Source organism: Rhinolophus ferrumequinum, chromosome 2 (assembly GCF_004115265.2).
Source record: "Rhinolophus ferrumequinum isolate MPI-CBG mRhiFer1 chromosome 2, mRhiFer1_v1.p, whole genome shotgun sequence".
Classification (NCBI taxonomy): Eukaryota; Metazoa; Chordata; class Mammalia; order Chiroptera; family Rhinolophidae; genus Rhinolophus; species Rhinolophus ferrumequinum.
The window spans coordinates 36,507,383-36,525,275 of NC_046285.1; the positions used below are offsets into that span (position 1 = coordinate 36,507,383).

The following is a 17,893-nucleotide window of genomic DNA, read 5'->3' on the forward strand; positions in this document are numbered from 1 at the left end:
TTCTGAGTCATCCATTTGGTATAGAGATCCTCATCTTCACTTACTTAAGCCATTCTAGGTCCTCTTACTGGTAACACTTTACATTTTTCTTCACTGAAGATTAAATTCAGGCTCTTCTATCATTTCCTCAGTGTTCCAAAAAGCTTACCTCAGAACTTGCTACAAGTTCCTCCACAGATGTATAGCCAAACTCTGAAGGTAGTTGATACTCAGGAAAGAAATGCAGAAGAATCTCCCTGGGAATATAAGCACAGCAGAAATGGGAATATACCAGGAAAAGAGACGTAGCACTCACCTGTTAGAGCTGGCTCCAACCCCTGGGTGTTAAACCTCTTGGCAAAGATGGACATTCATGCCCACTAAACTGTTTTTACCACTGGCATCAAAGTGTCCTTCAAAAAGCACACACTGGGGAAAAGGAGGAGGCTTTAGCCATAAAAGGGCAACCGGAGGAATCCTTGTGGTGATGGAACTGTTCTGTATTTTGACTGCCTCAGTGCCAATATACTAATTGTGATACTGTTCTATAGTTTTGCAAGATGCTACCATTGGGAGAAACTGGGTAAAGGGCAGACGGAATCGCTATATTATTTCTTACAACTGCATGTAAATTTACTCTTATTTTAAAATAAAAGGTTTATGGAAGAAAGAGACAGATCAAGGGAGGGAGGGAAGAGAGAGAGAGAAAAGGAGGAGGAGCGAGGGAGGGAGGGAAAGGGAAGAGAAAAGAAAAGTAAGGAAAAGAAAAGAAAAGAAAAGAAAAGAAAAGAAAAGAAAAGAAAAGAAAAGAAAAGAAAAGAAAAGAAAAGAAAAGAAAAGAAAAGAAAAGAGAAGTGAGGCCCACAATGCCCACCCATTACCAAGCAGTCCAGGAAAACCCTATACGTGAGTGTTCTCCTTGGCAGAGAACTCAGCATTGCAAAATTCCTGCAGGGAAACAGGCTGACTTTGGGCTTACTGACTTTTTTCCTGAGAAAATCAAAGAATTTAATTCTCCAGAGTAATGGCTTTCATCAGGCCCTCCAAGACTACTCTTAGAAATCATACAAGAACCTGTTCTTTCCAAACTGTGATGGCCACTGTTCTGACAGGTGCTTCATTTTGCCAAAAGCAGTAGCATCCCACCCTCCTAGTGAGATGGCTTTTCTAGAATTAATCACCTAGATGACACATATTTCATTCCTAGGAGACTAGGAAATCTAGAAATTTATAGCTACCACATCTTAAAAGTGTATAGAGTGTTTTTATGTTGAAGTGTGCCAAGAACCTCATGTATATTATCCAAGGGATTAACAAAACTTGTCACCTGTAAAATAATAAGGCATACAAAAGATAAACAGATGTTTCTTATATAATTTACATTCATAGCATTTTAAGTATATTATTTGTGTTAATATTCATTAATAGTTTTAAGGACATTCAATCCAAAAAGTTAAAAATCCTCAGCATTGTACAACATTAAATATAGCGCGTGCGCACATACACACACACACAACGCTCGAAATTATTTGTCTGGCTAGTAACAAGATGAGTGGGGTGGGGACAGAGTGAAAAGGGGCCTCACGGTATTTGAGATGAGCAGAAATCAGATGGCATAGAAGGAAAAGCTGTACCTGGAGTCACTGAGAAAGGGGACCTGTGGTCAACTTTATGGCTGGTTTGGTGGGACAGAGGGGTGGGAGGTCTTTTACACAAACTCCTCTCTTGCTAAACCCAGCCTCCCTGCCTCCAGTACAGTGTTGAAACCTCTTCTGAGCACTGGTCCTTTTCATGGTGAGTATAAATTCCTTTGGATTTAGATTTAGAGCTTATCAGCCATCTTCTAGAAAAACAAGCTGAGAATGAGAATGCAGCACCATGGGTACTGACAGAAGGGACCCTAACACATATTTAGGGAGCCTCAAAGAAGAGACATCAGCTAGCTGTGAGGAGCAGGGGGTGGAGGCATGGGAGGAAAGTATTCCAGGCCTACTGCACTAGATGTTGGGGAACTCAGCATTTTTCTGAAGGCATTGAACCCCCTGGTCAGATTTAACCACTTTTTATAAAGTGTTAAAAATATGCTAAGCGTTGCTATCTGCTTTGTACACATAACTTCCTGCAATTTTTATGGAAACTGATTAAGGAGTTATTCCTGTTTTGAACCTCTCTGGCTTCCTAATGATTAACGACTCCACCCCCACCCTCCACCCCCACCCAACCATCAGGCTCAGGATGCCTGTGTTCTCCTTCATCTCTCTCCCCAGGACCCTGATGTTAAACCTTTTGCTCTCTCCTGAATAGGCCTCCTGCTAAATAGCTTTTCCTGGGAGAGTCTGTCTCACAAAAGTGACTAGAAAGAAAAACACATTATCCAGCTCCTGTGGTCTCTAGGCACAAACATACAGAACTTTTCTTTTTTCTTTTCCTGAAAAATTAAATCAGGAAAACTGTTGGATACTGTTAAAAAAAACAAAACTTGTAAGATGCCCAAAATCACAAATGTAGGGTCTGAATGTAGATGCTTAAGAATGCTTTTAAAAATCCCTCATTTATTGTCTTGAGTCCCTTTTTTCAATGGTATTCTCCAATAATACCTTCTTTTGTTCCTGAGGGTATCTCTGATCAAAACTCTCTCCACCCTCAAAGCTCAGGTTTCCCTTAGGACATAGTGATTCTCTAATCCATGAAAGGTCCTACAAAAGTAGGCATGCCAGGAGGTGCCAGCACAAAACTACAGGTATAAACTGGTTTCTGTTCACCAGCATCCACTGAATCACGTATACCATGCCTTTGCAGGACTCAGGAACCAAGTGCTGCCATTTCCATGGGACTCTTGTCCCACCACAAACAGCTCTTCTCCCTTAAAGCATTTACTCACAGTTCTACTCCCAGACTTGATAATAAAATCGGGAATTTGTCTTTGTTTAATATTCTCTCTCTTCTCAAGAATTCAAGAAAGAGATATCCAAAAGATCTTCTAGAGCTACTACTTGCATCCAGGACCATAGCAGGCCTTTGGCTATGATGCTCACCTCAGTTAAATTCCTATAGAATCCATATCTGTATCAGCAAGTTTGAATTGGAAGTTTTTGTAGGTCAACTAGGAGAGCTAAAATACTAAATCAGCTCTGTCTCTGTATGTGATGTCCAAGCTTTGAGAAGTCCTGGCTAACGGCCATTCCCTGTTTTACTCCATAATCACATTCCTTTCTCAGCAGAGTAATTTTTCCTTAAGAAAAATCTCTTACTTACATGAACACAACTCCACTCTTTCTAGACATGAGCAGGGATATAGAGTTGTACCTGGTCATCTGGCTGTTCTTTTTAAACAGTAACCTAGTTAATAAGCTGGGGCTTGGCTAAGAAGAGCAAGCCTCCTACATAAGTTAGACTGAAATGCTCTTCTTCAGCCCAGCGCAAGAGAAAAGCCAGGATGAAACAGGAATGGCCTGGCTCTACCTTTTTTTTTTTAGTTTCGGGATTACAAAACAATGTCATAGACATTTCACCCCTCACAAAGTGGTAACTCCCCTCCCCCAATCTACAGCCCCTCTGACATCGTATATATCTATTACAATTCCATTGACTCTATTCCTTATGCTGTACTCTGTATCCCGTGATTACATATATATAAATATGTTTAATATATATATATATTAAATTATAGTTGACATACAATATTATTCACCTTCAGCTTCAGGTATAAATTGGCAACTACAATATTGCCAAGGGGAAATGAAAGACAGTTTGGGGAATATTATCAATAATGTTCTAAAGATTTTGTAGAGTGTCAAATGGGCACATGTCTTAGTAGGGAGACCACTTCATGGACGGTGTAGATGCTTGACCACTGGCTCCACTTTTTAAAACCAGAAATTACCTCATGGTTTTTGACAGACCTCAGTTGCTAGTGCATTTATTTTTATGGACTTTTCTTTTGCTTCAGTAACTGACAACCTGAAAACTTTCTTAAAACTTATTTTAAAATTTAAGATAACACAGAGCATGTTTGTGCTTTTGTAGAGTTGAAATATGAAGTCTGTCTTATTATTAAGTTTACATATACAACCATAAACTGAAACAAAGCATTATAGGGTTAGCAGTTAAGAGCAAGGATTATGAGACCCGACTGCCAGGATTCCAATTCCAGCTTTACCATCCAAGAGTTACATAATGCTGGGCAAATTACTTAACCTCCACATACCTCAATTTTTCTCATCTGTAAAAAGACAAGAAATCTTTCACTGGTGAAATGTAAGAAAACATACCACACACAATAGGCAAAAGAGAAAACTGGTAAATGAGGAGCTCGTTTTGTTCCAGTTAAAGCCTTATGTTCTGTATAATTCTTTTTCCACTGAATATTTTTACAAAATAATAAGCACAAAAATTCAAGCTGGTACCGATAAAAAAAAAAGAGTTGATTTATTAATACATTTGGCTTTCAGAGTGTTCAGTTGATAATAGTATAAGGATCTCAAGCACTAAAGCTTTTACATGTTCATTAGGGAAATCGTTTCCGGGAAATTTTAATTTTCTATTGATACCTAATTATAGGAGTGGAGGCACTTTAAAGTCTTAGTGTACTCAATCAGATTATCTCCTTTTTGATCTCATGTAACTCATTAAAATTAATAGTAAAATACACTTAGATGCAGAACAAAAATTAGCCAAGTAAAATATAAAGTAAATGATGATACACAGTGGTCCATTCAAACTGTGCTATAACAAAACCAGAGAGGTTTTTCCGGGTATCATTGTGTGGACACACACACATACATATACACACACCACACTTCCACACACACACACACACACACACACACACACACACACACACTGGTTAAAAGCATGTGATTCCAAACCAGGGAGCCAGAGCTTAAACCCAGTCTGTCCTTAGTAGCTGAGTAATTGTCTTTGAGACTTTCAGTGTGTTATTTCATTTCTCTAATCTTCAGTTTTCTTATCCATAAAAAAAGTTAAAAATGATACCCATCTCACAAGTTTGTGGAAACAAAAAGCAAATGTATACAGTGCACTTGGGTGAATGCCTAAAATATGGTAATGGCTCAAAACTGATAGCTATTAATTATGAAGAAGACCTGGTTCCCTTGAAGCAATGTCCCAATCATTGGCCATGTGGTCATACCCATACATTTTTAATAATATGACACATTTATTCAAATAGACAAAGGCGCATACATATAAAATAATAATTTATTGATATTGCCAACTTAGTGACCAACTGGCATACCTGAATCTTATTAGATCTAGTAAGTAAAACACCAGGATTCAAATTTATGGCTACCCAATTCAAAGCTGAGAATCTTACATATTACTTCTGATCAAATACTGACAGAAGGTAAGAAACTGGCTAGGGATTCCCACTCTTTAGGGACTATACTACAGGCCACAGCAGTATGAGACTGACATCCATCCAGATCATTGGACACGTGGCCTTTTCCAACCTCAGAATATCTGTGTAAAACTGAGGTCTGGTCCACTTCTGTCTCTTTCCCAGGCTGGTATAAGCTCGCCAACCCAGGCACTACTGTAGATTTGGTGGTCAGAACTTAGTGTTCAGCTGTAGCACTCTGGCTTCATTTTTTGGTCCATTAACTTGTCTCTGGATGCCTAGTATCATTAGTGAAAACGTGTCCTGATGCAAAGTCCAAGGAAGGTCCACCTACATATATAAGCAAGTGCTTCCTCCTTTCTCCTGCGGCAGGACTCATTAGAAGTGTGCCCCTAAAGGATGGTAGGTGGAGCCTTCATGCCCACATAAGCACAGCCCCAGAGCCCTGGATGCTGCTGCAAAAACTTCCCTAAAGCCCAGGGCAACTGCAGAATTGAGTTCATGTCTTACAGTGGTTTGCAGTCTACTTCACACATGAGATCACAGCCTGGGCCTGACTAGAGCCTGTAGCTTCCTATATATAAGCCGACCTCTACCTTTCTTTTTCTTCCTACCTGCTTCTATTCTTTGCTAACTTTCTTCTTTAGGAAGAGTTTGTCTGTCACTGATCAGAAAGTCAAAGTAACTGTCCTTAGGAAAAATACTATTCTAGCTAAAGCATGTTGTGTGGTCTGCTTGGCAGAAAGCTTCTTATCTCACACAGTCTCTCCTCATAGTCTGTGAACCCTAACCAAACCAACTGGCTGCATTAATTTGGTCGCATTACTGCTCCTGCCCCCACCCTCCCAAAAGAAACCTATTTTAGAGCACTCTTTGGTATACTAACTTCTTTGGCTTGCTCATAAAGCCTCCTTCTGTCATTAGTCCCTATTTGGAAAAACTGTGAATTCTGGATTCCACCCACAATGTGTGTCCATCCTTTGAGAACTGAGATCCAGATATCTAAATTCCTCATTAACCATGTCCACACATGTTAATATTCTACATTGAACCAAAAGTAAAACTCAGTAAATTTCGTATCTAAAGCTACAAAAAAGAGATTTTTTCCGAAGGCGACACAAATGTCATGAGGGTCTCTTTGGAGGGTGGACGGGGTGGGGAGAGAGAAGGAGGAAGAGGAGGAGGAGGAGGAGGAGGAGGAGGGGAGGGAGGGAGGAAAGGAAAGAAGGAAGGAAAATAAAGGAAGAGAGGGAGGGAGGGAAGGAGAGAGGAAGGGAAGGAGGAATTTATTCAGTAAGGCAAATTCAGTAAATTCTTTGTGACATTTGAGAGACGACTAACATCCACCATATTGCCTTACCGTGTAACAATAGGCAGTTAGTGACTGCAGTTCTGTTTCAAGGGACATTTAACCCACGGTATGCCTAAATCAGTACAGTCAGAAGACAAGTCATAAAGTCATTCTGTTGAATTTCCTCATTAACATTATCACTTAATAAGGAACAAAAAAGTCAGGAGTGGTCACTGCTTAGAAAGTTCAACAAAGCAGATGGAAATATGTTAATAAATATGCATACCAGAAATTAGACATCAGTTTTCTTACTGTTTCCTTGACTGACGTGCTTTGAGAAGACTTTGTCAGCAAAGGAGGAACTTCACAACCACCACTCACAGAAACTCTGCATTTGTGTCCAGAACTTGGATTTAAATCTTCCATCGGCACACTGGACAAAAAAACAAGCTGCGGTTTATTATTTCAAAGTAAGAATCACATTAGATACTAATTAATTCAGAAATGTCAATATACGACACATGCAATGTTAATACACAACAAATGAAAGCAAGGACATCAATGTAATGCTGAAAACTGTCATTTATGTAATTATATAAACTCAATTCTCAAGTAGAAGAATTAATATTTATTCCTGACAAATCTTGTTTGAAGGTTTTTGGGTGCTGAAAATTAAATAGAATTGGTGGTGATTTATTCTTAACAAGAGAAGTCATATACCATTTATCTCTTATTTGCTGAAAGAGGCTTTGAAACTAAAGTTCTATTTTAGCCCGGAGGAAGCTGTGCACAGAAATTTTTAAAAAGGTGGCAAAGTCAGTTGAAAGAAATATTTAGTCAAATCTGGAAGAAGAATGTTCCAGATGAAGTGTAATGATCCTGGGATAATAACAAGGTAGGACTGTTCAAAGAAGCACGAGAAGGCCAGAGCTGTTGAGGTGAAATGAATGCACAGGAAGAAAAGGGAGAGAAATGAGGTGAGAGGACATCACCTGTGGCCATGGAGCGGGAACTGGAGTTTTTTCTAAGCAGAGCAGGCACTACCACTGGAGGGTTTCTTGCATGGGAGTGAGGTGATCTCATACATGTTTTAAAAGAATCCCTGGCTCCAGCATGCAGAATAATTCACAATGAGGATGCATAAAGTCACATGTTAATGAAACCCAAAGCTTTCAGTATTGTGGGAACAAGGAAGTTCAAGAGGGATGGGGGGCATGCAGTATGGGAGAACAAGCTGGGCAGGCAGCTATGGGTCAGATCACGCAGGGTTGTGTTTGTCAAGTAATAGGAGGTTTTTTTGAAGCTTCTCATGCTAACGTCCATAAATTAAGATGACAGCGCTACACGCTTTTATATGTTTATATGATAATAGGCCTTTTAAAATATGGATAAATAGTTCATACCAAATGAAATGTCTTCTATTATCAACAGTTCTTTGGCATTAATTATATTGTCTAACTTCAGCTGATACTTTAAGATTAAGAATATTATGATGCTTAATAGTTTGTTAAAGAATACTTGCATGATGTCTGAATGTCCATTAATAGTCATCTCCTTTATGAAGGAGATTATTTAGTACTATCGTTTATTACTGAAATTTTATTAAAGAAATCCTTAAAAAAATTTTTTTTTACCATTTTTGGGATGCTGGAATTTTATGCTGGCGTTGGGGATAGAGGGTAAAACGTACTCCACCAATGCACAGAGATGCCTCTCTGAACCTCTGTTTCTTTTCCTACCAAAGAATAACACCGCCTGCCTCCCAGCGGTGAGACAGCAATTAAGTGGCGTTGAGGAGCAATTAAGATATGCAAAGAATTTACCTCAATGCCCGCTGTTAGTAAATAGTACCTGAGTTTTGTCATTATCATCATCTGTATCCGCACTACCACTAGGAATGTTTGCTAAGATTCTTCCACTAAGATTGTTTTAATTGGGTCATAGTTCTAACATTGATATTGTACTTAAGATTCAAAGACGATTAAAAAAAACACAACCCCATTAAAACCTAAAAGTAATATGTAAAATCACACACACACACACACACACACACACACACACACACACAATGTGTTTTAGTTCTTGGATGGATTTTAAATTTTAATTCAAATCTTAATAAATAACTCTAGGGTAAAGCATTGTCCATATAATGGCCTAGCAATAGCACTGGAGCAAAACTGCATCATTTATTCAATCAATAAATATTAATTAATTATAGCAACTTTTAGTCAGATGCTATTCTGGACACTAAGAACACACAGAGGTGAGCGATACAGCCCCTGCTCTTATGGAGTGAGTTAGCATCTAGTGAAATATATCTATATAAAATAAGCAAGCTAGAATGTATAACATTGAAAGGAGATGATAATGAGATACTTTAAAATAGTAGTAAATGCGTGCTCTAGAAAAACTAAAACAGGATATGATTTGATAGTGTGCCTTCTCAGAAATGGGGTAGGCTATTTGAGATGGAGTGGTCAGGGAAGACCTCTCACAGGCTTGGAATCATGAAGAAGAAAAGACACAGCCCCTGTCCTTGATGCAGGTTAATGCAATGGAAGACAGATATTCAGACAGAAAATTCCACTTGACTGTGAAAGATTGCTCAACATGTGTGTCAGAACATATTCGCTACTTAACAAATAATTATTGAAGTTGAATGAATTATGATGAAATATGATCACTGCAACAGAGGCTCTGTGAATACTTGAACTTGACTGGGAGAGTCAGGCCCCAAAGGAGAGAACACTCGAAGTGAGACTTGAATGAAAGCTAACAGACTAGTGTACAAGTTTCACAGGGCATTCCAACAAAGGAAGCAGTGCGGACAAAAAAAATGGAAATGTGATAAAGCAGAACTATAAGCAATTTAAAAACTCTGGGACGCAAACTGCGGGCTGAAGAGAGAGGCAGGAGTGAAGGGGATTTGTGCAGTGCTAAGGAGCTTGTAACTTGTCTTAAGAGTAATGGGGCTATGAAAGGCATTTGAGTAGAAGAGTGAAGTCATGGGATTTGAGTGTTAGAGTGACTACTCTGTCAGCGAGTATAGGAGCATAGAAGCTTTCTCTGTTTTTCTTGCACTTGATTCAATGTGCTCGTATGCAAAAAGAGCAGAGGCTTTGGATTCAGAGACACTGGGTATGAATGTCTGAAAAACAGTATAGATGGGTTTGTAGTAAGTGAGGGTAAAAGCGTGCTTCCTTGAAAACATTCTTCTCATTCTATTGGATATTCAGCTGAGTTTATTTTTAAAGTCACAAGAGTCTCCTGTCAAGAAAATTCTAGCAAGCAATGATTATTATAATTACATATATGTATGACAATAAGGTAATGAACCACATAAAAAACTGGTTCATGGCTTCACAGTCATACTTTCTATATGTGACATTTTCCATTCTTTGACTACATTACAGTAATTTGAATTAGTTGCTTGCCAGGAGTAGGAAGTTAAGCCTGTTCCATTTTATTATTCCCAAATTCTCACAAAAGAAAATGAAAAGGTTTGGGGAAAAATGTAAGAAATCTAGTGTATTCTATTCTTTCTTGTCTCCTTTGTAAAGTTTGGTTCCATTCTTAATTGCCTTTGCTTGTTGCTATTATTTTCTTTCTTCTTGTATTTAAACATTGATAATTACTTTTCAGCACTATAATTTCACTCACTTGGATTTTGTATAATTGCAGTACACTCACCTTTCCCAGTTAAGTAATGAAGAATCTCTCTTTATTTCTGCAGTATCACTGCACAGCTCCTGTTTTTCTTCAAAAGAGCATAGACAAAATGAAGACAATCATTTTTTCATGATCGCACAATAAAGTGAACAGAAAGAAGTGTTAGCAGTTCATTAACTACTTATATATAATTCGGCTTTGTATTCAAACATCCTTTTGTAAAACTGCACCAATATGTTCTCAAGGCAATTTATAACAATCTTTTAATAAAGTGTTTATAGTGCGTACAATAATCCCAAAGCCTCTGTAACTTTTTTTGTCATTTCTTTTTAATGATGCTTATTATTTGCTATTGCTGTGCATGCGGTGATTTGATTGGGATTCCCAATCAATTCATCTCTCTCACCAGCCTCTGCCCAGACAACCACCTGCCTTCCCTCTCGGGCTCTATTCCACTTCGGGCTCAGGTTCAAGGACATTGACAGATCCCAATCAGGCATGTGTCTCTAGTAGAGTCTTACTTTACAGCAGGAAGAGACCTAAAGTCATTTAGTAGGACTTCTCACTCAGAGAACCTCAGAATTGTAGTTCAGAGAAATTAGTGGTTTGTTTACAGTCCACAGAGAAGCAGAAATGCTCTGATCCCCTTGGGCTGGTTTCAAGAGTGCTTGGGGACAGTATAAGCAGTAAGTCAATGTGTGCTTCTTTCATCTCTTTTTAGAATTCTTTGTGATGATCTATCCAAATAGCTTGTTCCACCCAGTCAACCCTGGCCCACAAGTTTAGGACCATTGAGGGCCGAGTGGAACAGGACAGCAACAAGGAAAGTTTTACATAGTGGGTGAATGGCTGAGGATCCGTCTGCCTCCGTTAAGGAAATACAAGAAAATAGAGAGAGGTTTCCCAAGCACACTGCAGTCTCTGTTGATTTTGCTCCCTGACTTGGAAAGTGAAAATTTTTAACCCAATAGCCAACTAATCTATAATTACAGTAATTTGAAGTATTTCACAATTTGTCCCTTCTAAACCTAGGTTGAGTGTTTGAAATTAAATATTAATTTTAGGATCAAAATTGTACTAACAATTTTTCCATTATACTTTGTAAACCCAACAGGCACATGCCTGACGGCATGTTAATAGTCAAAAATTTCTATAAAAGACTGGCTTTAAAATTAAGAGACCCTTACAAAAGAAATCCTGGTTGTGAAATTGCAAATTATTCTAATTAAGATGGGAAAAAAAAAAGTATGATTTCTTAGGAACCTCACTAATGAGTTCAAATATAAAGATGTGATTGAATGGCTGATTAAGCTACCTAAACAACAAAGTATGAAGGGAGGGAGAGCTTACAACCAAAAGTGGACATAAAATCATGGCATGAATCAATACAAAAAGGGTTACGAATGATGAAGCCAAAATAAGCTGAGACTTGCTAATGAGACTAATAAAGTCTTTAAAACTTATTTCAGAATAAGAAAATGACAACAAAAATAATAGACTTACTGTTTACGCTCAGTGGTATAAAATTAGAAGAGAATCATTTAGTAATGATATAATATATAATAAAAGAATTATAGCAATAATAATGAATGCACACTAAGAAAATAAAAACTTTTTTTGATGTCTTCTAACCTGCATTTTATTTATGAAAATAAATTTTTCTGAGTCCAGTTTGTTCCCAGCTTCTCCATCCAAGGAAATTGTCTTTGGATTGAATATTATAAGATGGCAACTTTACGTTTTAAAAAAAATTAAAGTCCCTCACCTGAGACAAATTACATCTCAAGAACATGAAGGAACTAGTGTTTGTTGAACTAGTCTTAGTGATCTCAGAGGAATCATGAAAAGTAGGAAAAGGACTAAATGATTGAAAACAGGAGAATGTCACTATAATTTTTGAAATGGATTCTGAAAATTATAGATTGATATCCATCCTCCACGAATTTCTGAGTTGCAGTCAGTGTGACAGTGTTAGGGGCACAATTCTCAGACAAGAGGTGTCTCTGCCTCCTCAAAACCCATGAGGTTGGCAGCCCTCTACCCACCCCGCCTCCCACTTCTGGAACAGCAAAATTTAATTTTTTAAAAATCCAAACTGCTGCCAAACTTCTGATCTATCACTCACATAAGATATGTCACATAAGTCACATTGAAAAACATTCAAACATTATAGCTAATGCATGTAAACTGAATTTTTTTTACCTTTTTTCATAAGAGAAACTTCCTTTTCTTCTTGTTTCAAAGATACATCAGCACTACTTTGATTTGAAACCTGAAAAACAAGCTCTTTATTTAAAGCTGAACAAAAACAGAGGAAACATAGGCTGCAAAAATGACCTTGAACTTCAGTGTCCCTATCAGAGAAGAGACCACAGCATCGCCAGAAGTACAGTTTTATGTGCATGTTATGAAGGGAGACAATCATACGTGTTGTAGAACATTGTATTGCCATGCATCTCAAGGATGCTCGCATTGTAACAGTCATATTTACTTCTACCATTTCTTTAAAGGGATTTTTACATTTCTGCCAATCGTTGTACAGCTATCTTTAAAAATCCGTATCTTACAAGGATGTAACAACGACTCCAACAAATGAGCCAAGTGTTTGATTCAGTTGGAGCAGCTAGGAGCCCTTGCTGTTCTGAGGAGGCTTACCACACGCCTGGTTGCTACAGAGCAGACACAGTAGAACTCAACTGCAGTGCAATGAAAACCTTGGGGAAGTTGGGGTCTGGGGCTTGAGGCCCCAGAGCATGATGGACAAGAAGATGGGGGCGGGGAGCTCTCCTAGAATACTGAGGGAAGGGACATGTTGTCTTTTCACAGGATCCTGGGAAATTTGTCTAAAGGGGGTTACAGAGCTTTAATGTGTTGAACGCAAGAGCCAGGAGGGTTGGGGGCACCTGAAAATGAGGGGATCTGTATGTGTGATGTCAGGGGTGGGGGTAGAGATGGGTTGGTAGATTTGGGGGGTGGATGTGCCATTCAGCAGCTAGGCCATCACTTTAGGAACCCTGTTAAGACCCATTTTACAAGGCTTACACAAAACAAACATATTTTGAGAATGCATTTCTTTGGGCGGGGGGGAGGGAGAGAGAGAGAGAGAGAGATTACGTCCTTCAGGAAAACATACCCATACTGCTCCCTATATTATATATTTTGTAAATCTGTGAGAAGGTGGGGGAGGATGGGACAAGCAGTAGAAAATAGGGAAGACCCCTGAACATGCAGGAAGACACAACCGTGTTCCCTACTTCCAGTACCTGGTGGAAGGTGTGGAGCTGTCAGTTTTCTGGAGCTTACGCATTATGTATGTCTTTCATGCCCTCTCTACCCTGCTCAACAAACATGGGAGGGAGAGGCTATCAAACCTCCTTTTCTCCCCTGCCAGAAAATATAGGTATATATCTTACATGGCATTCTGGAAACTGTGCTGTCAGGAAGCAGGTTAAATGGGCACACATGCAGCCTAGCAATGAAAGAACTGTGAGGGTATGCAACGTTGCTATTTTCTATTTTACCCAAATCAAGAGAAAGAAAAGCTTTGTAAGTAGGGGAAAATAGATAAAACTGATTCTAAGCTACTTTTGTCCATTTCAAAATATTTTTGTATTAACACTGTAAATAAATTCATGCTCCAGGAAGTAAATAGAATGTACATATTTTTTAAAAAATTAATTTTGCAAAATGACCTTAAAATGTATATCTTATTTATTTCTGATGTATCATAAAATTCAAAGTTTTCTTATGATGTGCTGATACATAAGGAAAACTTACATACTTTAAGTGTCTCTAACTTTAAACTAAATATTTTTGACTCATTTATAAGTAGCATAGACAATTTCCCACAATAGTTAACAGCAACGACAGATTAAGCTTATAAGAGGAACTATATAATGCCTTAAGATATAAACCCTTTGTTATAACACATGGTGATTCTGCTCAGGATGTGTTCATTTTCTTTGCTGAAAATCTTTCCTACGGTGAAAAGTAGACAAGATGGCAGTAGCCAAGATTAATAAAAATGAGAAGACTCCCAGCAGGGAACTTTTGTTGGTGGTGTTATTAACACAGTCTCATGAAATTATTTCTGCATTTTATTGTTTAGTTCTCTGCTTTGAGCTTTGCCTTGTGAAGGCTGTTTCCATGAGGATCAGATATGTCCCCTCATCCCCAAAATGTTGCTTAATATAAGCTTTACCATCTCTATTGCAAGAGAGATTTTCTTCTTTTTTTCCCCCGTGTTTTCTTTCTTCTTTGGCATAGAAATGCTTAAAAGATTTTAGATAAACAATTCACAGCCCATAGTATTCCTTTTAAATAACACTATGTAAATAAATATCTGAGTTTGTAGGATGCTCCCTTCTATTATGCTGTAGCTTTGAAGGTCTGAATTTTTTCAAGCTGAGACAAGAGACATGTAGTTGTCTTTTTAATGACACTATTCGCATATTTTGATACTACTCACAAAGCTTTTTCACATATTGTGAGGCAAGACCATGTAGGAGTGGAGTGTGGGGACAGAGCCAGGAGTGCAGTTTCCAGGCTCTGGCCCTCACGTGGAAAGGTGCTCACTCGGGTAGTAAATGGCCATTAACTGTGATTGGATGGCCATCAGCTGTAACCAGTGAGCCATTGGCCACTAATATAACTGCTGTGGCTATGCTAGCAGAAAATGGGGGCTAGCAAGAAGATGCTGGCTGAGCTAGCAAGAGTGGATTGCAGTTAGCACAGCGGATTGCAGCTAGCAAGTGAGGTTGGTTGGCAGAGAGAAGAGGACGGCAGGTTGCAGATAGTGTGGCTCCTGCTTCCTGTGTCTCCAATTAGGCCGCCAGTGCGAATATAGTGGTATGACTCCCCTATCTATGGCTCTGTGGGTGTTCCTTTTTGGCCTCACCATATCCTGCGTTCTTATGTGGGGAGCGAGCTGAGACCCCGCATGACACCCTGCATGACACATATATTACTTCATTTCATTATAGAAATGTGCTCCAGTCACTTAGGCTTAACTATGTTTCATATTCTGCAGTTTTGGGATATCTTTTTCCTAAGATTTTACCTCAGTCGTGAAATAGATAACACCTCCCACACAGTAAATGAGAATTTAGTTAAGTCTTAACATGGGGTTTTCAATACCTTGATTAAAATTATGTTAACCATGAGCAGGATGGGATTTGTCAGTTCTCCAAGGAACGCAATGGATCAGTGTAATACCACATACTCAATTTTGTGAAGTATATATTTAAGAGGGTAAATGCATCATAAATAAGTTAGAGGAAGGAAAAAGAACATATCACAGTCAGCTGTGTAACACCTACCTATTTCAGTTATTGTTAAGGAAGCTTAAGAACTGGTTGATATCACTTTATCTGTTTTCTTTCCTTCTATTTCTTTGTGCTTCAACTTACAGCGCCCCCAAGCATTTATTATTATCAAGGAACCATAAAGGCTACCAAACCAGTAAATGTCTTCATTTCTAACTCAAAGGCCCTTTCTGTTTTCACTCTTTCATAGTTAACATTAGGTTCTAGACTCCTCCCTTTCATTCATTCTTATTCAATAAAACTGTTTCCCAGTTTGAGTCAGACACTGTTATGGTGAAGGGACAAAGTCCAGCCTCTATAGAGCTTATTTTCTAGTGATGGAGAAAGAGATAGAAAATCAATAAAATAGTAGATATGTAATATAATGTCAGGTAACGTTAAGTTCTGTAAAGAAAAATAACACAGGTAAGAGAAAATTCCTGCACAACTGAGCCACGCTGCCTCTTTGGGCCCCACTGTTTTCACTCCACACCCTTATTTCTCCTCTCTAGCCACTTTCCCACAAATGTCCAGGCACCCTCCCTGTCAAGGTCTTTGACTTGTTTGCTGCTGATTTGTTTGTTTCCCCAATTTCTTTCTAGTCTTTCCTCAAACATCCCCTCAGTCAGACCTTTCTTGCCTACTTTATACAAATTGAATCTCACCCTCGCCACACCCAACACTGACACTTCCTATCTGCTTTCTCTGCTTTATTTTGCTACTTGGCAATTATCATTAACTACCATACAATGTATTTTATTTACTTATCTTGTCTACTGTCTGATTCTCCCACTAGAATGGAAGCCCCATGAGGACATGTTGTTTTTCCATGCTCCATCCCCACTATCTAGGACAGTAACTGACACTTAATATACTCAGAATTTTTTTTTTAATAGTTTCTTCTCTTTCCAGTATGGCTCCATTATCACAATATTTTTATAACACAAAGTTATTTCTTTAGACAAAATCTTCATCATTAAGTGTTCTTTCTAAAACCTTCCTAAAGCTCCTAACTTCTTCCTACCTCAAGCACAAACTCTTTATCTGGCTTTCAAAGCTCTTCTCAAAGTGATTCTAAGTTATCTGGACATAATCCACCACCATCCCACTCACACACATGACACAGGGTCACTCTCTAGCTCTCCCTTTTCTTGCACAAGCAATTTTATGCTCTCAATTTTCATTCTTCACTCCCATCTCCTGACCCACCCAATAAAGGCTGAATTTTCTCTCTTTAGAATTACAGAAAGCAGTTTAAAAATATTTTTTTGTAACACAAAAAGTGATTTTCATTCTGTCACAAATCACCCCATTAATTCTCATAACAACCTTAAAAGCAGGTAATATTATTCCTATTTTACAGATAAGAACAGAAGATCAAAAGTTGATACAACTGACAAGTGGCATGTAGGTCTGAATTTCAAGCTGGGTTGTTGTATCAGAGTGCAAAGCCTGTCTCTTTTCCATAACATATTGCTATCTCATGATTTTGTAAAATTGACTTCCAATTTTCCTTCCCCTTAAGAGTCATAGACCGGGGGTGCCAAAAAAATGTATACACATAAGTTATATTCATCTTTTGCTGTCAGTATATATTGAGTATTACAATTTTAATAAAGTTTTTTTTTCCTTAAATTTGTATAATTTGTTTGGCACCCTCTGTATTTTATTTTATTTTTTGGTGTCCCTCAAAATATTTAACATAGTATTGTTGAATAAATGTGTCTTAATTGGTGCGTGGTTGCTGGTTTGTCCACACACTGGCACTTGAATATTTAGTTTCATTATAAGTCACCCAGGAGATTTTCCTTTAGGTCAGGGACTGTATCACATATTGTTTTTCTGTCTTTCTATAAGTTTGTTGGTGAGATAATAAATGATGCTGTAGAAGGTGAAGATAGATGATTTTTCCTCTAAAGCTCTTGAGGCAACTCTGGTTCGTATCTTGTAAAGGGGCTGGCCCTGCTCATAAAATTTCTGACACTGTGAGTAATAATCACAGCATCATACAGATTCATATAGATGCAATGGTAACATCACCAACCCAGAAAAATGACTGAGAAATGGCCTGCTTTTGAAATTAAGGCAACTTCAATCATCTGAAATCATGTTATTGCAATATCAATGCAGTTTTCCATTAAAAATCTGTTAGGAATCAGAAAAATTAGCTGTTAGGGACTAGCTAGGCAAGTTATTTGCTTTTCTTCTTTTTTTAAAGTCTTCTTTTGGGTTACTGAACTATCTTTTTGTTTTATTGTCATATAGTACTGATGCCAAAACAGAGTACTTGTA

The 17,893-nt window shown here is 38.2% G+C and overlaps 1 protein-coding gene across 1 annotated transcript in view; it reads right to left on the reverse strand.

The window, feature by feature from the left end:
* The window catches only part of MORC1 (MORC family CW-type zinc finger 1), a 148,995-nt gene that overhangs the window by 12,407 nt on the left and 118,695 nt on the right, over nucleotides 1-17,893 (reverse strand). The window contains 4 exon segments of the mRNA XM_033124165.1: nucleotides 149-236; nucleotides 6,916-7,062; nucleotides 10,320-10,386; nucleotides 12,501-12,570. Of these exon segments, the coding sequence (XP_032980056.1) occupies nucleotides 149-236; nucleotides 6,916-7,062; nucleotides 10,320-10,386; nucleotides 12,501-12,570 (372 nt within the window).